The sequence below is a fragment of the Ceratotherium simum genome, chromosome 20 (genome assembly GCF_057802395.1).
Source record: "Ceratotherium simum simum isolate JZ-2026a chromosome 20, ASM5780239v1, whole genome shotgun sequence".
In the NCBI taxonomy this organism is placed as follows: domain Eukaryota; kingdom Metazoa; phylum Chordata; class Mammalia; order Perissodactyla; family Rhinocerotidae; genus Ceratotherium; species Ceratotherium simum.
In genome coordinates this window covers 14,395,001-14,419,237 of record NC_141919.1, presented here as the reverse complement: position 1 = coordinate 14,419,237, position 24,237 = coordinate 14,395,001, and the positions used below count along the sequence as shown (strand labels likewise).

Below are 24,237 nucleotides of genomic sequence, written 5' to 3'. Positions count from 1 at the left end.
TTATCACAACTACTTTTTCTACTCCTTTTATTGGATGTTATTATATTCATTCAAAACATTATAGTTGGTGGTGGTGGTGGTATTATTATTATACAATTTCCTTGAGAGTCCATGTCACTACCAGCCAAAAACCAGTTTAGTGCAGTCAACTCTACATTATTGAACCAAGCAACATTTTTTCTAGGAGTCAAAAACTCCAGTACCTAAGATTAGTATTTACTGTGCATGTCCTAACACAGACACGTTTATCTCCTCATCCCAATTACTCTCCCTTGTGAAGTTCAACAAATTTTAAGATAAATTTTATATAAAGCCCCTATCTAGAGATCAGAATATTTTACCCAGCATTTTTGTCAGCTGCTGCCTTAAGCCATTCTTGCCACCCACAGCTTATTCTGGAAGACTAGGTTTCATGTGAATTTAAATCGCTGTAGATCAGCTATGCATACTCTCAGAGCCAAGGATCCAAATGAAACTGGAATAAAACAAATCGGACTCCGGAAAATTAAAAATTGTGTGAAAATGGAAATAGCACTGAAACACTCCTAACGTACTTTTTTAGGCTTTAAGGTGATGCATTATCATGGCCTGATGAATTTTATGGAATGGAAATTTTAAAACAATTTATTGAAAGGTCTTTTCCACCTCTATAGGCTTTTTATAGACTTCACAGAGTAGAAAGATTCTCGCTCAAGGGAGATTATCACTGGCTGATAATGATCTTGTGTACAAAGTCAGGGCTAAAAGGCAAAAACAGAACACAGATGTGACACGTAATACCACTGCTACCAAAAATTCCAACCAATATGCTCTGTACTTCAGGTACTGTTCATGCAGGTTATTACGCACACATTTTTCTACTCCCAAGGGCAAGACTATCCAATAAGGATAATAAAGGGAAACAAGAAATTCTGACCCTGACTTTTGTTAGTTCTCTGAATTCCCATAAAAGTAATCAACTGTTACAAAATTTTTAATTTGAAAACATTAATCTTACTGAAATAATGTTTTATGAAGAGAGTCAATAAGAAATAACTAGAACAAAGCCTCACATATAGTAGGTGCTCAATAAATATTTGTTGATTAGTGGATTATAATACTTTGTTCTCTGCAACAATAAACCAGAAAATAAAAAATTAAATTAATAGGTTCCTTTTTTCCAAAAAATGTTTGTTCTTAAAAGTTACATAATTCAAATGTAAAAAGCATACTCGTCCCTCACCTTGTCTAGAAAGTAAGCATATGAGAAGGCAGAAATGAGAGAATCCAAGTCACACGATTTGTGTCCTATAACCACATGGACCTTCTCCAAGCGTTTGCTTCGATTCTGAAACAAATTCAAATAAAACATCACAATTTAGTGTGCAACAGATCAATATAAAGAGGGCATTTTTCAATCTTTTTTTTTTTTTTGGTGAGGAAGATTAGCCCAGAGCTAACATCTGTTGCCAATCCTCCTCTTTTTGCTGAGGAAGATTGGCCCTGGGCTAACATCCGTGCCCATCTTCCTCTAATTTGTATGTTGGACGCCTGGCACAGCGTGGCTTGATAAGTGGTATGTAGGCTCTCGCCTGGGATCCGCGTGGTGAACCCTGGGCTGCTGAAGGGGAGTGCATGAACTTAACCACTATGCCACTGGGCCAGCCCCCAATCTTTTTTTTTAAAGTATGCCTTAGCTATATTCACATACAACTGCAAAAATTCATAAATTTATCATTAAGTTTTACATGAGGACATAAAATTACACAACACATTTAACATTCAGAAACACTCATTCAAATTCTAGTAAATTGTCAGGAACAGAAAATTGTTGGTTTGCAGCCTCAGAACTTCCCTGGGTGAAATCTGAAACTGGCCCCCATACGCAGAGGGCAAGAAGAGACCAAAGGAAGAGGCGGCCACTCCAGATTGGTGGAGGGCGGTTTTAACAAGCAAGGGAACTTAACACATGAGGCTCATATGTATATCTCCTCATCCGCCCCAAAGAATCTTAAAAGTTTATACAGAGGCCTTAACGGGGTTCAGTCACAAATACCATCCACATGGTTTTAACAACATCCTACTCTTTCAAGTCCTTGAAAATGGTTCCCACTGTGGGAGTGATGGGAAGAATGTACATTCCAAGGACAGAAGAGGGGGTGAGGAGCCTCCAATTGATTGCCTGGGTCCAGCTCATGGGTCAACTGGCGGTCATTTCTCTCAATAACCTCCTCCAACAAAAATGTGATTTTATTAACATTATCCACAATCTAACTCGATATGAACTGTATTTCTGAGTGATAATTTTTTAGTAAAAGATTATTTTGGTCTAAAGAGCAGTCCCATAGTATTCTATATCATTTCCTTATATAAGATGTTCTTAATTTGAGAGACAAACAGTGACTTTTTTCATATGTCCCTAGATGCAACGCACAATTTGGTAGGAATTTACTTTTTCATGCCACATTTTGGGTGACAGGACATGTTCCCTCTGCATTATATTCTATAATTTAGCAAATGAAAGCTGTAACACTTTTCCTCCCCCCAGAGAAAGGTATATGATTAGTACCATTGCTCTAAAAACACAAATTGGTTGCTATTAAAAAGTGTATATAGTCACCTCTCTGGAAGAAAAGACATACTGTCTTCTTTCCTGGTTAACTCAATCATTACTCAAAATTCTTTTATAGAAGGCTGAACTTTTTTTGAAATGCTGGGTTGGAAATGCCAAAGAACCAATTGCTTCTAGAAAATTCCACAACAAAACTGTCCAATAACAATAACTACAACCTAAATCGACATCTTTATAGTATGTCAGAGATGACACATACGTATACTTCCCCCACTGTTTATCCTTTGTTTTAACTTCTCCTTTTAGGACTAACTAGAAAGCCAATTGTAATACTGCTCAAAAAGGCTATATAAAAAATTATACTGTTCATGACTATTTCAATAAAAAAGAATTACTTATTCATTTATCTACAGAACAAAGATAAGATATTACTTATAACCTACTAGGTGTTTTACAAATGAATCTATAAATTTGTTAGTGTTTGTATGGAAATGCTGGTATCAAGTTGGAAACAAACAGCCCGGTTGTGGCCCAAGAACATATTACATTAAATCTTGAAGGGGACTAGGTTAAAGAGTCTATCAATACAGAGACTGATGACAGGATCAATATTGCAGATGAGTCATCCAGTATGTAATATTGCTAACTTAAAATAAACATATATATTTTAAAATATATTGAGATATTGATTTTTAGTAAAACAGCATCATTTAAAAGTATGATGTAAACTCTCTAAGATAATTACAACTTCCTCACCCCATCACCACCAACTCTAGCTCCCATTCCTTCCTCTCCCAGCTTCCTCCCCTTAACCTCATAAATTTATAGCTGGCTCACATGGCTGAGTACCTTTTGAGGCTAGGTCCTAGGCCAGGCCCAGTTCTCACTCTCAAAGCCAGATTGTTTCCCCTGTGCAAGACTGTCAGATATTCTGGAATTATCAGAAGAACTTTAGGTAAATGGAATTATACTTCATTACGACACAAACAAATGCATTAGGAAATCATATTACTGTAGAAGTCTGTTCTTCCGAGAAGCTCGAAGGTCTATGTAGACATTACCTCATTTTTCCTCCCAGATCTTGCAAGGCAGACAGTGAGAAGATTAACAACACTTTTTATAGGTCAGCGGAGTCTGTGATGGGGTCAGGATTGTTCCCAGGACTCATGACCCAGTATAGTGAGGCCTATCTCCTCTGCCCTGCACCAACCACTCTATAATGCCACAATGACTTCGGAGTCTACAAAATGAGTGAGCATGGGGATGGAGGGAGAAAAGATGATGTTACATATGCATTCTAAATACAGCAAGGCTTCAGACATTTATAGCATCAAAATTACCTCAATGCTGACCTATCTGCTTTCTTGTCTAGGTTCGATAATTTCTAGGCACAGCTCTGTGTTCAATAGTGAACTCACATGCAAGAAGATACGAGGGAAATAAGACTTGTGTGTCAATTCCTTTCCAACCCCAAACCAATTATTACTTAGAAAAAGAAAGGAGCTCAATAGGATTGTGAACTCAAAGCATGCTGGACCAATTCTCACAATTCAGGAATCTTCTAAGATTATGATTGATGCATCCTTCTCCATGTAAAGAGGAAAAAGTACATATCCTCTTGCAGGTCAGGTTGTAGAAAATCCCAGGACAAAACCCGGAGGGTTCTTTCTGGTGCCACATGCCTCTCTTTTCACGCTCTCTTGTTTCTCTTCTGACATCCCTGCTTCCCATACATCAAGTTCCCTCATAGTCATGGCCTCTAGTGCCTTCGCTCACGTGTGCCATCTCCAGTGAATGCCCCAGTTCCCAGGCGCCAACCCTATCCCCAACCACTTCCATCAAAATGTACGTGTACATGCTGGTGCCCGTGCTCTCAGGGATCTATCTGCTTCTCCAGCAGCAGCTCCAGTGGAGAGTCCACGTCAATGAGCACTCCTGGGTAAATGTGTTACCCACCAAGGTAACATACTTTCATTTTAAAGAGACCTTCCAGGGATTATGCCACAATCCAGAAAGATGACCAGAAATTTCAGGCTGGCGGAGAATACTGGACCAGACAGAAGGGACATCACAACCAGAAGGTACCTTTACTGCCTGCCGATGAGACTTAAAAGTGATAGGCTCAACCTCAAAAAATCTCAGATGTTCCTAAGTGCTACCAAAACCCACTAAGATATAATGAGAGGAGAGAAAAAGTTAGATATCATAGTAACCATGCTCAGACAGACTCCCTCCTCCTGGGAGGAATGAAATGTGAAATTAGCTGTGTAGACTCACTCAGTAGGTGAGCTCAAGGAATTTGCAGGATTTGGCTTTATCAACTGGGGGTCAAGAACCACTGAATGTGGGCCCCACTTTCAAACTTCCCACCACAAATGACCTTGGCAGTGTGAACAGAGCAAGTACAGGGGTCAAGTCCTGGCAGAAAAGTCTAGGGACTAATTTCAGGAGTCCGGGGCAGGTAATGGGGGTTCCTTGTGATGAGTGGTCCACTCTGTGGCAATGCCTCCTCCCCACCTGAAGGGGCAGCAGGTGAGAAGAGACTCCTGCCCACAGTGATACTCTCTGCACCTCTCGTAGCAGGTCTGCGAACCCCTACCCATTTCACATCTCCACATATTCAAAGACTCACAGGTGTTCAATCTTAACATCTATGTCCCTTGATACAGTTCATGTTGGGGTCTGGATAATTCACAAGCAGACAAATTATGCCCAAATAAAAGTGACATATGTACAAGTTTATCAATTTAATTATTGTCATTCAATTAATAATACCTGCTTGTGCCAAGCACTGTACCAAGCCCTAGGGATACAGCAGTGAACCAAACAAACAAGAATCCCAGCCCTCGTGGCACTTGCATTTTAATGCAAGGAGATATGATGAACCAAATAATTAGATAATGATAAATGGAGGGGTAGACTACACTGGGATGAGGATCATTGAGAAGGGGACATTTGAGTAAATATCTGAAGTAAAGAAGAGGAACCTAAGGATATCTCAGGCCAAGAGAATAGCAGGTGCAAAGGCCCTGAGGTGAGCGAATGCCCAGCATGTTCAACAAATCATTACTGCCTAGTGCATATATTTTTCAAATGTGACTTTGTAAACTCCTAGCCAGGAGTGACTACATCTGGAAAGCAAACACTCATTCCCTGGTATTGACACGAGTATAACAAGCATTAAGGAATCTCAGGAGACAGAAGACTCATTGCTAATACATAAACCCAGCACTGTGCAAGCCCAACACAAAATGGAATCCTGATAATGGGTTGAAATAGATACTATCCTGCTTTGTCATCTACACTTCCAAATAGATGGACAGACTCTCTCCATAATCAATGCATAAAAATATATATATTGAACATGCCAGTATTTTAGGTCACAATTTAAATATGCTTTCAAAGTGTAATTCTATACACCACTAAAATGAGACTTCTTAATGAAGTTTACTTCTTATCTCCTTTTAAAAGTCAGCAAAATGTCTAAGCATTCAGATTCAACCGCCCATTAAAGGAAAGTGCACTTGTCAGGTAAAAGCACTTTCAAACACACCCACAGAAAACCACTGATCAGAAAGAGGTTTTCAGGGCCCTGCTTAGGCCCCTCCATCAGCTTTTCATAACTGCACCCTCTGAGAAACAACAATAGCTTATCCCACCTATACCTTTCACATCTAAAGTCCCACAATTAAGCTCCACTCAATAAGTCTTTGCAATACAGTTATACCACGATTTCTCCGTACCCACCCTCCCCAACCATCTTTTCTTAAAAATCCTATGAAATTTTTAGAATAATTAATTGAAATGAATTTTGTTTCAAAAATATTGTAGACAAAACCCACAGAAATTGGAAAGTCCCTTTCTTCGCACACTAAAGCAGGGCACATTTCTTAGTCCCTCATCCTTAACCAACAAACAAAGAAGCAAGACAAAAAGAAGTCTCTTGAATGTATCAGATGATATCTTCAAAGAAACTCAGGCATAGGGGCCTGCCCAGTGGCGCAGTGGTTAAGTTCGTGCATTCTGCTTCAGGGGCCCAGGGTTTGCCAGTTCAGATCCTGGGCGAGGACCTACTCACCGCTCAAGCCATGCTGAGGCGGCATCCCACACAAAAGAGCCACAACTCTACAACTATGACACACAACTATGTACTGGGGCTTTGGGGAGAAAAAAGAAAAAAGAGGAAGATTGGCAACAGATGTTAGCACAGGGCCAATCTTCCTCAAAAAAAAAAAAAAAGAAAGAAACTCAGGCATAGAAAAAGAGTCGGCAGTTGAGCTAGTGCTTCCTTGACTACTCGTAATTCCAAGTCCATGAGGGGCCTTTCTTCCTGGAGGCTGGCTGTGGGGTGGAACAGAAAAGGGCCTGGTTCCTCCCCAGGAGACCCCATGCAGCTGTGGCTGCCATGATTCTAAGTAAGAAGACTCAGAGGATGGGCAGGAGGAAACCTAACATGATGCTCAAGTCCCCAGAGGTCCCCGACTTCACCCCAGTTACCATGAAAGCCAGGTGGGACGGGATGCTTAAGGGGCCACAGTCACATGAGCAGCAAGGACAAAGTTTGCTGTAGAGATGTTAACCTGGTCCTCCAAAGGCAAGGACCAAAGCCCTCTGATCAGCTCTGTCGCGTATGGATAAAGTCACATCCTTTGTTCATTTGGTAAACAAACGAGATGCCCCTTGAAACTTGCCCTGGGTTTAAGATGATTTCTAGAACCCCTGACCTTCTGAATTTCCCATACTCTTATCATTAGTTGGAGAAAGGTTGGGCCCCAGAGGGAGAGAATACTGGAGAGAATAAAGGACATGGCATCAACCGGAAGTTAAAAAAAGCAAAGAAGGAAATGCTTTTCACTCTGTGCAAGGTCCCCCAAACACAGGGATTTTTCCTGCCCATTGAAACCTTTGTATTATATTCTTTATTTTTGTTTATTTTTCTGATGAGAAAAGAAATACATGCCATTATAAAAAGTCACACACAACAAAAATTAATAAAACAAAGGTAACTACTGTTAACATATTGTTGATTATTCTACATTTTTAATTTATGCATATATATTACCACATATACTTTACAAAAATGGGGGTGCTTCTGTTCCCACTCTTCAGAAACTTCCTTTTTTTCACCTAACAGTATACTATGGACCTTGTTCCATGACCAAAACTATAGCTCTTCTTCATCCTTTTCAACTTAATGGTGGCAATTGTGTGGACACATCTGCGTGTGTGGATAAGTGTGTATAAAATTTCTGGAATCAGTATAGGCACCTTTTTTGTTTTTTAATCTCCATGATATTGCTGAGTAGGATACTCCGGCCCACTGGCCACCTGGTCCAGTTTCATTCTAATGATTAATTAATAAACAGTAATAAGTGACAGGGAAGCCATTATGAATTTCTTCCAAGAGCTGTACCTCAGATTATGTCTAAAAGCAAAAACATTTACCAGAATGTACAAATTCAGGACATAGACATTTTATATTTAATTTTCTCATAAATGTCCTAATTTAATTGGTGACGTACTAGATGAATATAAACCAACAAATTAGGAAAAGGCAAAAAGCTTTCAATGATAAGACTCAGATGACTTTGAGGTAATGTAATTGCCTCACTCCCTGATAAAACTGAAACCTAACCAACCCAACCAGGCATGTATTGCCAAAAGCCTCTCCCCTCACCACCCTCTCAACCAGCCCCAATAATATTTCCCCTCAGCCTTCTCTTCGCTAAGCCAGAGAATGCCTTCTTTTAATCTCTCTCATTTGGGGAAAAATAAGGGATAGAAGTCAGTTTGAGCAAATTCAGCTACAAATAGCTCAGATCTTGGGCATCTGTATCTCCTTCTATATCGTCAAATGCAGAAGGCACTGTGGGTAGGCGGTGGGGGAGCCAAAAGCTAAACCCAAGTATTGCCCGGGGCCCATCTTCTTGGGTGGTCTGTCTGGGTCTCTAGTTCCCTTGGGGTCAGGCTCCTTCTAGCTACTTTCAGCCATTCCACTTTTGGGGGAAATGTGTCCATACCTTTATTAGCAACTGGATGGGGGAGCTCTTCAATTTCCCATTTAGGTACTGCTTCCCTCTAACTTAAATAGATGTCCCATCCCAGAAGTTTGTCCTCCATGGTTTTATAGGTCCTTATAATCTCTCAGCCTTTCCCATTTCAGACTCAAGAGCTGTAGTTCTTTTCGTCTAGCCTCATATGGGCGTGCATCCGAGTCCACGAGCCTTTCCTTTGCCTCCTCTGACTTTCTGCTGTCTGTGCCCCTTGACTGTGTTAGTCCTCGTTATGGACTGAATTGTGCAACCCCAAAATTCACATGTCAAAGCCCTAAACACCAGAGAACGAGCGTTGTCTCTCTCTCTCTCTGCCATGTGAGATCTCAGGGAGAAGAAGGCTGTCAACAAGCCAGGAAGAGGATCCTCACCAGAACCCCACCATGGTGGCATCCTGATCTTGGACTTCCAGCCTCCAGGGCTGTGAGAAATAAATTTGTTGTTTAAGGCACCCAGTCTATGGTATTTTGTTATGGCAGCCCAAGCAGACTAAGACAGACATCCAGGCTGGAGTTATCCCAAAATTTGAAACCACGTAGCAGATAAATGAATGTTAGGGAAAGCTTAGAAGAGCTTCTTTTACTAAATGATTGATGTCAAAGGCAACACAAGAGTTTTAAGGACCAAATGAAAAAGGATACCCCCGCTACATACACATGGAAATCTATACCATGCCACCTATAGTTTATACTATCAAACTTATAGTTAATTGATACTATCATAGTAATGTTAATTACTTTATAAAACAATGTATCTTCCTTATAAAGCATTTGGAAAATGTAGAAACGCAAGGAAAAAAATACTCAAGACCCAAAGTAATCACTATGAGCATTTAATGTATTCCTTTTTCTACACTTTCATGAGTGTTCTCTTTTATAATACTGTGATCATAATATACATAGTACTTTGTAACCTCTGTTTTTTAACAATATTCTGCATATTCTTCTAAAATTCTAGAATATACATGTTGTGATGGCCAGGGGTGACATGTGTTTGCTTTTATAACCCAAGCTGCCAGCCTGCTGCTCTGCACACAGTAGGTGCTCAATAACTATTGAAAAAATGAATAATTATGACATTTAATGGATATAGTATTCTTTAATAAGGATCGTTATAATTTAGTCAATTGCCTATTGTGCAGATTTAAGTTATTTTAATTTTTTGAATATTTGGCAATATTTGAAAGATAATATTTTTGTGTCCATCTCTAGTTATTTCTTCAGAATAAACTGAATTTTACATTTCTGGGTCAGAGAATGTAAGTATTTTAATGCTCACCAGAGAGGTTATAGAAATTTACATTTTCATTACAGAAATACCTGATATTCAAACCTTCAACTCTATGTTTAAGCATTATCATATTGATAGGTAAAATAGTATCTTAAGGTTAATTTATACTTATTAAAATTATGAGTGCTTTAGGGAATTTTTTCATATGGGCACTAAACATTATTGTCTTCATATGGACGTATTATTTTTTGTGAATTTTTCTCTGCATATCTTTTAGGATGTTTATCCTACTCTCATTGATGAATAAACTATTATTATTAACATATTCAACTCTGGTAACAGCAATAAGATATTACTTTCTTCTCTGGCCCTGGGCATCTGCAGAACAACTTGCTCAATAAGTTGCATTAACTATGCAATAACCATGCATTATTTAATATGACATTAACATTTCAAGCACTAAAGAATGCTGTACCATCTTTTCCTCAATCTACCTACTGTGATTTCTGAAAATGTTGCAATAATACCGGTCAGACTCTGCTTTGGTCTCCTAGCTCTTGACTGGAATGCATTTACTCCTCTGTTTTGTAATTAGCCTCATGTAAAAATGATAATTCAACTTAAATTTAAATCTAAAGTGTTGAATGTATCATTATTAAGGTCTTTAAAAGCAGTGAAATTTTGCTAGGACAATAGCACCAAAAAGAAAGATAGGACTGAGAGAGTAGATCTTAAAAGTTCTCATCACAAGAAAAACAATGGTAACTATGTATGGTGATGGATGTTAACTAGATTTATTGTGGTGATCATTTCACAATATATACAAATATGGAATCACTATGTTGTACATTTGAAACTAATATGATGTCATACGTAAACAATATCTCTATAAAATATATATGTATATAAAACTTGTGATTCAGCTACTTCAATTCTGTATAAAAAAAACAATGAAGAGCTGGCCCCATTGCCTAGTGGTTAAGTTCAGCATGCTCTGCTTTGGCGGCCCTGGTTTTGTTCCCAGGCATGGACCTACACCACTTGTCAGCAGCCATGCTGTGGCAGCGACCCACATACAAAATAGAGGAAGACTGGCAAAGATGTTAGCTCAGGATGAATATTCTTCAGTTTAAAAAAAAAAAAAGAATGATAAAAGATAAACAATAGAGTTGGAGATAATATTTGCATAATATTTGCAACACCTTGCTGTTAAAAGGGTAATATTCCTAACATACAAAGAGTTCCTACACATTGATTTAGAGAAAGACAAACAAACAATGGAATAATCTTTAAAAGATGTGACCAAGCAGTTAACAGAAGAAAAAATGAATAAATGAAAAGAAACTCAACCTCATTAGAAGTCAAGGAAATGCAAATTCGACCAACAATAAAATGTCATTTTTTTGCCCATCAGAGTGTTAACACCCACTGCTGGTTAGACTGTAGGCAGCAGTAAGGAATACTACAACCAATGTGGGAGTAATTTGACAGTGTCTATTAGAATGCAGAATGTTCACACTTTGTGATCCAACTTTTTTATTCCACTTCCAGGAATCTATTCCATAGAAATAAAATCACCAATAAATATGTATATTTTTAAATTCCTTATTATTATTTAAAATTTACTGTTAAATACGGATATTTAATAAAATCCCAAAGAATGTTTATTGAAGCAGTATTTGTAATGGAGGAAAAAAAACAAAATAAGAAACAACCTCAATGTACAGCAAACAAGGAATTGTCAGATAAATTACAGAATATCCATAAGTAGAATCAAAGCAGCTATTACCAAATAAATGAGTTAGATCAATATCTAATGACCTGAAAAGATGTATTCCAATATTCTTCCCACTACATCACATGGCTGCTTCTTCCTTCCTGGATCCTGCCTCTCATAAGAAAAGCATGCTATGGTTTCCACTTGGGTGACACTCATGTCTTGGGTGACTGCACTAGGACCACTTACTAGGACAGTATTGTAATGCAAATTTCTGAGCCCCATTCCTGATACCTAGATTCATAGGTCTGCAGTAGAGTCTAAGACTTTTTTGACTGATTTGGAAACCATGGCCTTAAAGAGGACCCATGATTAGTTCCCAAAGACCATCTGGCTTCTGTCCACTGCAGAATGTATCTGCATTTGGTTTTTGAAAGGGACTGCTTGAGTTGCTCTAGATCAAGTACAACTTCAGAGTGAATTACTGGTGTTGTATTATTTAGATTTACTTAAGTTTAGAGTTAGAAGGGGACTTAGAATTCACCCAGTTGAAACCCATCAGTGGTTTCCAAAGTAAGGTAGTGGACCTCAGAGAAAGGGAAGAAATCACACAAACTCCTATTTATCTGATCCTTTTAAATATTGGTTTTTTAAATTATGTTTTACAATGTGCCTTATATGCTAGTACAGTAATACGTGAATAGAATTCAGAAATAAATGCATGTCTTGAGAGAATGTACTCAAAAGATTTTCACTAACGTTGTACAACAACAAAAAATGTTAGAGACCTTTTTTAATAGATGAGACAACTAAGAACCAAGAGATAAACAGCAGAGGCAGGTAATAACCAGAACCCCCATCTAAAGTCCACCATGCTCCTCTTTGGCCCAACGTTCTACTTCTGCTGTGAAGTACGGAGAAACAAACCACACAAATGAAACTGAACAGTAACTCTCTTCATTTGTTGGTGTGTGCAATCTTTAGTTCCTAGTCACTCGTGCATTTAGGGGTCAGCTATTCAACATCAAAGATACAATTTTACCAGATTGATGGTTCCTTGAGAGCCCTGGCCACATTTTGAACATGGAATCTTCCAGAGTTCCTAAGGCAGTGCTCTGTACACAGTAAATGCTCAAATCATTAGTTAGTGAAAATGGTGATGTTGGACATAACAGTTGAGCAGAAGATAGTTTTCAATTTTTATATCACCACTTTGTCATGTTCTTATCAAATAACAGTACTATAGAGTAACACTTTGTCAATTGCCCCAAAGTTAAAAATTGTAGTACAGGCTGCAAGTAATCATCCCTCTCAAGCTTAGCAGACTCTCATTTGGTGGTGGGGGTCTCTCTCTGAATCTCTCTCTTTGTTTCTATACAAACACACACACACACACCCCCCCCAGAGCATTATGGCATGTGCATTCCACCTACCTCATGATGTAAAGTTCCAAAAAATGCTTTAAAATGATTTTATAAAGTAATGGATTTTATGAGTATTATGTCATCACATATTTTCCCCTTTCCTCTCAAGCCTTAAAACACTTGACTTCTGGGGCCGGCCCCATGGCTTAGCGGTTAAGTGTGCGCACTCTGCTACTGGCGGCCCAGGTTCAGATCCCGGGAACGCACCAATGCACCGCTTCTCTGGCCATGCTGAGGCCGCGTCCCACATACAGCAACTAGAAGGATGTGCAACTATGACATATAACTATCTACTGGGGCTTTGGGGGGAAAAAAAAAAGGAGGAGGATTGGCAATAGATGTTAGCTCAGAGCTGGTCTTCCTCAGCAAAAAGAGGAGGATTAGCATGGATTTTAGCTCAGGGCTGATCTTCCTCACAAAAAAATAAAATAAATAAATAAATAAAACACTTGACTTCTGAGTCTATTACACATTTTAATTTATCCATGATTCTGAAGATATAACCGTTATAATAATTTTATTTTTAAATGTCTCAAGCAGTGAGAAGAAGTACACTATGAAACTCTATCAAAACATGACTTGCTATTAGTACATGTATACCCAGCAGGCCCAATCTGGAGCCCTGAAATAAATCTATTAACCTCCATGGAAGGGTGTAATTGTAATTAGCCACCAGGTGCTACTTAGCTCTGTTCCCAACACCGGGAGGATTAATGGATGTCCAGTGTACTGTAATTCTAAAATCCCAGTATATATGATTTCAAGTCAGAAAGGGTATCTATTGTATTAATAATTCAAGCTAGTGAGGTGTTGCCGCAAGGCACTGATTTTACACGCAGTGATTTCTGAGGAATTCCAAAACTTCATATGGCGCTTTTTATCTATTTTGCAGTTGTATAGTATCTCCTTTGGTTGACAAAATGTGGGAAATGTATTATAAAGCTCAAATTACTTCCTACTGCCTATTCATAAATAGGATGATGATCAGACATAAAACTCCTTTCCCCAAAAGTCGTTAGGTGTTCAAATTTGGAATGCCCCTTTCACAAAATGTTGATAATTTCTGGAGCTGGGAGATGGATATGTGGAGTTCTCTCTGGCCTCTCTGTGGTGTATGTTTGAAAACTTAAATAATAAAAAATAACTCTGAGAAAGACTGGGACAAGAAAGCAAAGAGGTTTACAAGAAGAAAGAGAGAAAGGCAACAAAAAAAAAAAAAAAGAGAAGAGAGGGAGGGAGGGAGGAAAAGAAAGAGGGAAGAAAGGAAGGAGGGAGGGAGAAAAGGAGGGAGAGAGGAGGGAGGGACGGAGGAGAGAGGAAGGGAGGGAGGGGGAGGGAGGAAGGGATGGATGCCCTTTTCACCTGGTTTTATAAAAAGCCCAGGCCCTTGAGTGCACACTGTTGCAAACAGGTCAGAGTAGGTCTTTGATTTCAACCTGTAGAGGTGAATTAGCACTTAGAATTGTGCCTACTAAAAATATTCAACTGAATATCTGTTGAAAGAATGGACCAAAGCAATAAATAAGGAGCTGAAATTCTGAGTTCATGGGCAGCTAAAGCCGAGATTGGGAATAGAGCAGGAAAAACAGGACAATGGTCAGGTGCCTTCTCCTCCCTCATCCACTACTTGGTCCCCGCTCACAAACCCTCACGTATGCCCCATGCCCTTTTGGACATTCTTTCTTGTCTTTGTCTTATGTGGAGGGGGTGGAGAAGAACAGCAGGGCCATGACACCACCAGCGAACAACAAAGGAAAGATAAACCCTCTCAGACCGCACAAAGCCATCCCACCACACCCCGACAAGATTCCAACAGAATCTTCTGTGATATAATTGAACAAAGCAAAGGTTCTCAGTGGAACTAGAATTTTAGGCTAAATCACGACAGTTCCAAGGGCTGTCAGGTTGACTCCATATCAGAAAAATTACTGGAGGAAAATAAACGACTGGGAGCCTTCACTTTGCTTTATTTTTGCAGTTTCACATTCTTTCCCTCTTCATCTTGACAGCCTAATGTCACTCCTGTGCTCTTGACTGCATGTATCTAAATGTTTATCCTGGCTGCAGTAAGTCAAAAACAATTTATAAAAGGTGGAGAAAGAGCCCCCAGTTGTGATTTCAATCTAGATTCACTAGAGCACTCAGACTTGCTTCCCTGCTTTTCACTTTCCTCGTCTGTGGAAAGAAGAAATGCACTCTGATCATGGGTGGGTGTAGATGGGGGCTATTTATAAACTTTCTTATTAATATATCATGGATATTAGGATCAACTTAGGATGATTCTTAGTACATATGTGTCATACACTAAATGTTTCTGTAAAACTTTTATAGTAACTTGTATCAAGAACAGAGAAAAAAGATCCAAAATAACAAAAGGTATGATGCCCTTTGAACTTCTTCAATTGACCTGTCTTTTTCTATCCTTCCAAACGCATTTTCAAGTCTCTCTACTAAGCATATAGACCCTTCTGGAGCTGGCCCTGTGGCCAAGTGGTTAAAGCTCCACGAACTCTGCTTCGGCGGCCCAGGTTTGCAGGTTCAGATCCAGGGCTCGGACATACACTACTCACCAACCATGTTGTGGTGGCATCCCACATACAAAACAGAGGAAGACTGGCAGAGATGTTAGCTCAGGACTAATCTTCCTCAGCAAAAAAAAAAACAAAAAAGAAGAAGATTGGCAACAGATGTTAGCGCAAGGCGAATCTTCCTCAGCAAAAAAAAAAAAAAGAGAGAGAGAGAATATAGACTCTTCTGATAAATAAGGTGCTCATCTTTGTGCAGGCACATGCTGTGCGTTCCTTGGCAGACATCCACACTGGCTCTCAGGTCTGCTCTGGTTTATTGTGTCCATCACTACGATTAACCCCTTGAACAGGGTGTATATGGGAATAAAGAGAAAGTGACATTACTGTTAACACCTATGTAGGATTTTAGAAACTAAAATTCCCTTAGTTTAGCCACCTCATCCCTCAATAGCTGCACTAGAAGACTGACATGGGCCAAGGGAATTCTATACAGTGGAAGGCCACCCACGTGAGTCATTTACACAGACCTTCTGGAGCAAGTCACAGCAGCATCTGCAGGACAAAGGACTTCTGCCCAGCAATGGGCAACACCCAACCCACTGATCTTCAAAATACAACATAAATCAAGGAAGAAAAAAGATTGGAAAGCTGTGCTTATGTTACTGCTTCTCAAATTTGTCCTGGAGATGAATATTTTCATAGTTAAATAGCTTTATTGTTTTGTTCCTATTTTTCTCTTCTTTAAAGTTGTCATAAGTTGTAGGAATTTACTTTTTTTCCTTCATTAAATTATTTTCATTTTTATTGGAAAATTTGTGACTTATAACTATTTTAATTTTTCTGTAATCCATCCTCATGGAAAAGAAAAAAAAGGTTTCTGCCGCTCTACACTAAGTTCCCAGAACTTCTTTCTGAGCCTTCTCTTGGATCAGGTCCTCTTTACGGGTGGCCCCTTCCCAAGCCTGCCCGTACGTGGCACAGGTCGCTCCAGGGACTTGAATTATTTCTTCTTTCTCAGATTGGAAGGGCTGAAGCTAATTAGCCAGGTTTTCTGCCCCCAGGAAGAAGCCAAGATGTGCCTGGAAGACTTTTCCCAGAAGCTTTGCTTTTCTGCAGTCAGCTTTTTGTTGTCATAAGGAAGATCTATTGCTTTAATACTCACGCGTGTAAATGTCTGTATTTGGAATGGACGTCAGGCAGGTGACAACACGCACCTGGCATGTCTGAAACCCGCTCAGACGTGACAGTAAGGAACAGATAAGCAGCTGCAAGCAAGCGGAGGAGAAGATGCATTTCCAGCAAGATTCAGTTATGCAGGTTCATAGGGAAACGTACAAGGGATACGCAGAGCAATTACCGTACTTTGCAAAGATGACAGTTTTTAATGATGCCATTATTTATTACACTGTGTGTTTTTCAGTGACAGAACTCTCACCTTCCAGGCGACCTCTTATTCTCTCTTTCTCTCTCTCTCTCAAATATTTTGCAAAATAAAAAACTCCTTTCAAACTAAACGGTATCTGGCACATAGTAGTTAGGTAATAAACCTAAGAAGGTAATAAACCTTCAATAAAGGTTTATTAAAACACATTCCTTGTGGCACAGAATGGTGCAGTAGGATATAGTCATAGATGAAGATAGCAAAATATGTGCATAATAAATTCTGTATTATTCCCCTGATATTTTAACAGCATAAACATGTTAACATTAACTGAGTACCACACTCTGAGAAGAACAAGCTTTCTCAAGGAAAAGTTTCAAGTCCTCTAAACATCAGATCCTCCCAGTCTTGGGATAATATGATTTTATGGTTCTAAGTAGTAAATAACCTATTTTTCGGTTGCCCAGACGTTTTCCCTTTGTCTGTTCTCTTCTGTTAAGAGAATTGCCAGGAGTCGCCAAACGCAGCCCTTTAATATGGAAAATTTTCAATATACCAATTTGAATTTTATCTTTGTCATTTTAAGGGGTATCATCAACTGAATAGATTATGGAAAAGAACTTTAATACAAAATATTTGAACAAAGTTTTCTGCTTTGATGTTTTAAATAAATCAGTCACATAAAAAAGAAAGCTGTTATATTAGAGGAAGATTTTATTTTAATTTTTAAATAGGTGTCATATTGGTCTTTCAATAAAAAATACGCATCCAAAGACTGACAAATGAGAAAGGTTTAAAATATTATGGAAACCTTAACAATACATAATAAAAATGCATCAGACCACCAAAATCTTTCACTGTAATAAACAGCTATAAAATGGATGACATCAGCTTTTAAAATTTTTCACTCATCTTGAAAAATAAATCTTTGCTCATTTCGGGCTGCTGGCTATGTTCAATGATGAATTAGGTAAAGCTTTTAATTAAAGACTCGAATTTTCTTACCATTTTATTTTGCTGAAGAGAGTGTTCTTTCTGAGTAATTTCCTTAATAGAAGTCTAGAATTCCAACAACAACCAGAATATTACTTATTCTTAATTCAGAATATTATTTATTATTAACTTCTTAATATGGTGGTATCTGCTTTGAAAATTCCAAATATTTGGAACTATTAGTAACCTAACACTTCTACCTTATGACTAATGTAAACCCACTGCCTAAGGTATAGATGTGAATGAAGCCTTTGGAGATACTGATGTAGAAACAAATCATCTTATTAGAAATACTTGTCAGTTACTCACCGAAAAACAATCAGAGAAGTGAATCTATGGTTTGAAGACCCAAAGGAGTGACAGCATCATAGTAGTGACCTTGAACTGATTAAGAAAGTATTTATCTCAACAAATAGACCAAAGTCCTGCCCTATATTCCCCTCCCAAGTTTTTTGTTGTTGTTGGTTTGTTTGTTTCTGTTTCAGAAGCCTATAGCAACTAAAACGCCTTAGATCATACTAAATAAAAATTTTCATCAAAAGAAAAATAGAGAGCAAGACTCTCCAACATTGCGTGTGTACGTGATGAGAAGTGACTTTTTAATTTACTCACATCTTGAAATATTCAAAGTCTTAGAGTGGAAAGGAGGAAGAAGATGCCAAATAAAAAAAAACCCTTGATGGTTCAGCTTCTGGATGTGGTGGTAGGAGGGTGCTGGTAGTAAAACGTGGGGCGGGAGCAAGAAAAGACACAGAGAGAATATGGGACCATCAGATGGGGCGGTGGTCCTCTCTTCCTCTCTTCCACTTGCTTGGTCGGCAAATCCCAGGTAACTGGAGAGAGAAACCCAAGTGGCAACAACCAGTTCAAAACAATGGTGACAGGAGAGAACACCTCACTGTCTCACAACTCTAGGGGGCGCCATTCACATTCCACAGGGTTGTGCTCCAAGGAGTGTCATTCTCATGCATACAAAGTGAATGGTGCCTGCAGAGCAACTGCAGAGCCCCTGCCATGGATTATCTGGTTTCTCTGATCCCGGCATCATTTCACAAAACTCTCAGAATCCTGGGCGGGAGATCCTTTATCATCCCCAAGTTAAGAGGTCTGGTCCATAGAGACTGGCCAAGGTAACTGGCCAGGACTGGGATCCCCAAAGCCTTGCATTTGACAGCTTCCCTGCCCTGTGGGTTGACAGCAGTGTGGGCTGTTTCTGGTAATCCTGTGCCTCCAAGGCTCTGCTCAGTCCTACCTCACTCTATCTCCTAGGCCGTTTCATACATGTGTAAAAAATTACCATGGTCAACTCTTGATCACCTTGGGGCAAATACGGATTACTATGGTAATTTGAAAAAATTACACTATAGGTAATGCCGTTGTAGAAAATGAAAATAATACACATGTATGCAGATTAGTACAGACAACTGCACATTTAGAAGGCTTCCATGTTTGGTCCCACCTAGCAACAACGGACACCAAGCCATACCTACCAGAGTCCTTGCCAACTGTAGGGTCAACCTTCAGAGGACTGACCCTCACTTCCAGCATCCCCGTTGAGTGAGGCATCAGCTAGCCCCACCATCAAGGTAACCTCAAGTGCACATTCCAAGCCACACCTCAGCCTGCCCGCCCTGAGTTTCTCCTTAGCTCCTTGCCCCTCTGTGGGCTTTTAGAGAAGGCTCTCCTTCTAGAGAATGGGGGAAGAGGACAGGGCAATGACGTACAAAAACCAGTCTGTTCTCATTTCTACTGCACCCTGCTACAAATACAGTGTGATTATTCCTACGTTAGGTCACTGACAAGCAGTGTGGGGGCACAAAAGACAGGAGCCACTGACTGCCCTCAAGTGTCAGGAAGCTTCTCAGAGGAGGTGACTTGTGTCTTTCTTCCAGGGAAGAGAGGTGAGAGCTTCCCAGGCTTCCCTCTACTGTTCTTTCCATGCTTCTCATTAAGTTAAAACCATGGAATATAATGGTTATGGCCAACACACACACACGCATGCACGCACGCATGCACCCACACACACAAACTCCTTCTTGGTCAGAGATGCACACTGAAGAATTTACGGGTGAAACGGCATGATGTCTGTGATTTACTTTAAAATTCCCCAGGGAACAAAAACGTGCATATGTGGTATGGAAGCAGATGAAACAGATTGGCAAAACATGGATAATTAATTGAAGATCAGTGGTAGGGGTCGAGTTGTATCCCTCAAAATGCTATAGGTTGGGGTTCTAACCCCAGGGCTTCAGAATGTGACCTTATATGGAAATGGGGTTGTTGCGGATGTAATTCATTAAGATGAGATGAGGTCACTAGGTGGGTCCTAATCCAAAATGACTGTATCTTTATAAAAAGTCTCCACAGGGACACATATAGAGGGGAGACTATGTGATGACACAGGGAGGAGGCCACCTACAAGCCAAGGAGCATCTGAGGCCGCCAGAAGTTAGGAGAGAGGCCTGGAACAGACCCTTCCCTACCACCTTCAGAGGGAGCATGGCCCTGCAGACACCTAGATCTTGGACTTCCAGCCTTCAGGACCATGAGACAATAAATTTCTGTTGTTTAAGCCCCTTAGATTTGGGTACTTTTTTACAGGAGCCCTAGGAAACTAATACACTACGTCATAAGTCCACTGAGGGTTCATTATGCAATTCTTTTCATTTTTGCATATGTTTGAAATTTTCCATAATACAAAAAGTTAAAAAAATAGAAGCCTTGTACATAGTCTCAGAAATATTAATAATTCAGCTGCACTCTGCTACAGCACTCCCTGAGGAAACCACCCAAGCACCAAAGTAGCTCTAATATCCAAAAATACAGCTGGTCCCCTCTTCGATGCGTGAGTCTGATTTCACATCTGTAATCCCTTTTCAAAGAGTCACCGGTAAATCTCCCAAACAAGGCGCCAGAGAGCTCTGTTGTGCCTTGTGGCTCCTTCGGGCTCTGAACAGCGCATCCTCCTTGGAAGCACAGTTGCAGGCAGCCTCGCAGTGCCTTTGAAAACCGCACACGAGGTGAGGAGGGAGACAGCATCTTGCAGCACAAACCCACAATGAAAGCTTCCATGAATTAGTTTTCTGCCCAAATGTGAACGGATACACTATATAGATGGCATGTAACACTCAGTAGACAGGTTAAGAAAAAGTACACCATAAAGGACATTAAATAACCTCATAATCATATTTAAAGGCTAAGTGAACCAGGGCCACCACGAGTACTAAAATACATGATAACAAAAGCAGTCAGCACTTTCCATACCATATGCTTGTAAATGTTATTCTGCAGGGAACCAATTAAAACTATGGAATACTTAGAACACAGACATATGGAACAAAACAGGGCAACTTATCTTGTCACCACGGTGCTTGCTCAGTACATATATTAGGGAGATGTAATACTGGATTATTAGTACAAATAAATGCTATCTTAATTATGAATACCAAAAGGCAACATCAGCTCTTAAAGCTCCTGCGTTGGTGGCGGCATCATTTAGAGTTTTAAATGGAAGGCTTACTGCCTCCAGAATCACATAAAATACCAGTCACATTAAACATCAAAAATATAATCACTACAGCAAATCATTAATCAGGCTAGGTCTCGATTTTCTCACCTGTTACATTGGGAAAATAACAATAAGATTCTCTGAAATTCACAGGAGTCCTGGTAAAACCATTTAAAAAGTGCTCACAGAAGCACATGGGGAAGTGTAATCCTTGAACCAGTGCCGAGTATTGTTTTTATTGTTACTAACAGAGATGACACAAAATAAACAATTGTCAGGACTGACTCCGACAGCCATTAAGTTAAAAGTCTAGAGAAAGCTTTATTAAGTTTTCCTGACATTAAAAAGAAATGAAAACTTAAAAAAAAATGAGTTAGATTCCTAGGTCAGTCTAATTGGTAAAAGACAGTCAACATTTCCCATCCCAACACCGGAGCTTCATTTGGCATTACTGCTTAATTTAGAATTAAGGTTTAAAGGAACCAGACATAAATTCCAACAAGATGGTTCACACATCCTAGGAATAAGGCGAGAACTGCAGGCTCGAGCAATGCCTCAGACGCAGAGCATGCAAGAAATACAAGAGATTAAGGAAGAGTAGAAAGAGCTTGCAGCTGAAGGAGTGTACTAGCTATCACAAGATGAGATCAGAAAGAGGGGCCGGGGAAGTGCTGAGGCACTAGAGGACTACATTAAATGATAATAAATTAACACCGAAATGCCAGTAACCAATTTCAAAACACTGAGTCCACACGCACACAACCTTCTTTCTTGTCAATAACCCCACTGCAATTTTCTCTTTTTTTAAAAATCTATACTTCTTAGGCCAGGGCACCCATTTTTCCAGGCTTTCTCCTACACACCACTCAGTGTGTTTCAGCCATGGAGAGGGACCTGAGGTGTTGTAAACTCACGCACCTTTCAAACCCCAAGCCTTGGCTCTGGTAGTTCCCACCATCTAGAATTTCCTTTCCCCTCATCTGCCCAGAGAACTGTGACTCTTCTTCCAAAACTCTGCTCAAACATCCCTCTTTCTGTGACCCCTCTCCTGACCACCCCACGCACACCACCTGCAGTACTGGAGATTTCTGAATTATAAAGAGAAGTCATCAGGGCTATTTGTCCTAAATTGTGAGCAACCTGAGTACAGGACCTGTGTTTGAGTCACCTAAGTAAGCCCAAAACCCAGCAACACATAGTAAATAGGTGCTCAATAAATGTTCATAAATGAGTGAATGAGGAACTTGGGCGCAGGGGGCTCTCCCAATACTTAAGCCATATCACTGCTAACCATCCTTCTTTCTTATCTGCATCCCTCTGACATGTACCTCAAACGGGAGAACATCAAAATCACAGGGCAGGTGCAAGAGGCATGAAGAAGAACTTTTAAAAACACACAGTCCTGGTCCCATTCTGCTACATTCTGACCAGGTAGATCTGAAGTGGGGCCCAGGTGCCTGTGTTTTTAGCAAGCTCCCCGGGTGAATGTGATGCACATCAAAATTTAAGAATCATGGCTCTGTGCCATACTAACAATAGGAATTCCCATTTCCCATGAGGTAGAGGAAATCACTTCCACAAGTCTGCTTGCAAAACCCATTTCAAGAGAAATGATTCACCTAGACACAGAGACACAGTCTTGGGTTTTAGAAGAAAACTATTTAAATGGTTAAATGGAAATAAAAATATATAATTAATACTCAGAACTTAATATCTCTTTGGATTTGACTGAGGTGAATTATAGAGAACTGTCAAAGATATTTCCATAAATGTGAGGAATAGCTTGTTCTGCTTAGGAATACAGGAGCAGTCCACGCCCGTGACCCACACTGCAGAGAATCTGGGGACAGGGTTCCTCTTGGCCACATCACTGCCCCTCTCTGGGGCCAGTCTCCCTTGGCCTTTTCCACAGCAGGCATTGGGTGATGCTGATTCCACAGAGACATCTCCACAAACAACTGCTTTTTAAAATCTCCCTCTCCTTCCTTCTATTTATCCCCTCTTTCTGTTCTACCCAGGGTTCCTCCCCTCACACACAGACACTCCTGTTACACTTGGTGGTGGTGGGTGGGAGCGAGGCCCAACACCATCCCACCATTTTCAGTGAAATTTACAAATAGATCTTCAGTGCCTGCCAATCAATCTAATTCTTGTCTTTCTAATACCAATACTATCCCAACATGCCACTTCATACACTTCTTTTAAAATAACCATTGGATCTTGGAAGTGACTTAAACCCAAGATGAAGTTTTATATCTAATTACCCCAATGCCTGCCATCTCTAGAATTGCAGTGACTCTAGAGAAACACTAATCAAACTGCATTTCATGAAATAGTTTTAGGCATGGAATTTATTATAGGTTGACACGTTTGCAAAAAATTTGTCTCCTCAGGACGCCATAGGATACATAAAGCTTTCAGGTAAAGAGGCAGGAGACACAGGGTACTGATCCTAACTCTACTACTAACTAGCTGTGAGACCTCGCTCTAGACACTCCTGTCTTCTCAGTCTCAGATTCTTCATCTCTAAAGGAAGGAGGTTGGACCAGATGATCACTAAGACTCCTTTCAGTTTGAATGCTCTAGAACAAGTCTACAAAAAAATATGGGTGTGAAAAAGGGATCCCAGGGGGCACTTGCATTTTAACAGAGGATCTATACATTTTCACTAAAAAAAATAAAGGAATGGCTTTCAAATGGTGGAATTCCAGCCATTGCTGCACTCAAGACTTTGAGATGACTGACGACCTTTTAGCAATCCCTCCAATCATACCACCCAAAAGAGATCTCCCTTGGCTATTGTCTTTCTCCTGAGTTTGTCTAATTAATGCTTAAAAAATTTCAAGATGTTA

General features: G+C 39.8%; 1 protein-coding gene across 13 annotated transcripts in view; it reads right to left on the bottom strand.

Annotated features, from left to right (window-relative positions):
* PRUNE2 (prune homolog 2 with BCH domain) overlaps positions 1–24,237 on the bottom strand; it is a 346,173-nt gene that overhangs the window by 200,277 nt on the left and 121,659 nt on the right. For 12 of the 13 annotated variants that reach the window (XM_087444459.1, XM_087444456.1, XM_087444458.1 and 9 more), the window contains one exon: positions 1,223–1,327. The exons of the other annotated variant lie outside the window; for it this stretch is intronic. In XM_087444459.1, the coding sequence (XP_087300585.1) occupies positions 1,223–1,327 (105 nt within the window). The remainder of the gene's footprint in view (positions 1–1,222; positions 1,328–24,237) is intronic. 13 annotated transcript variants of the gene reach the window in all.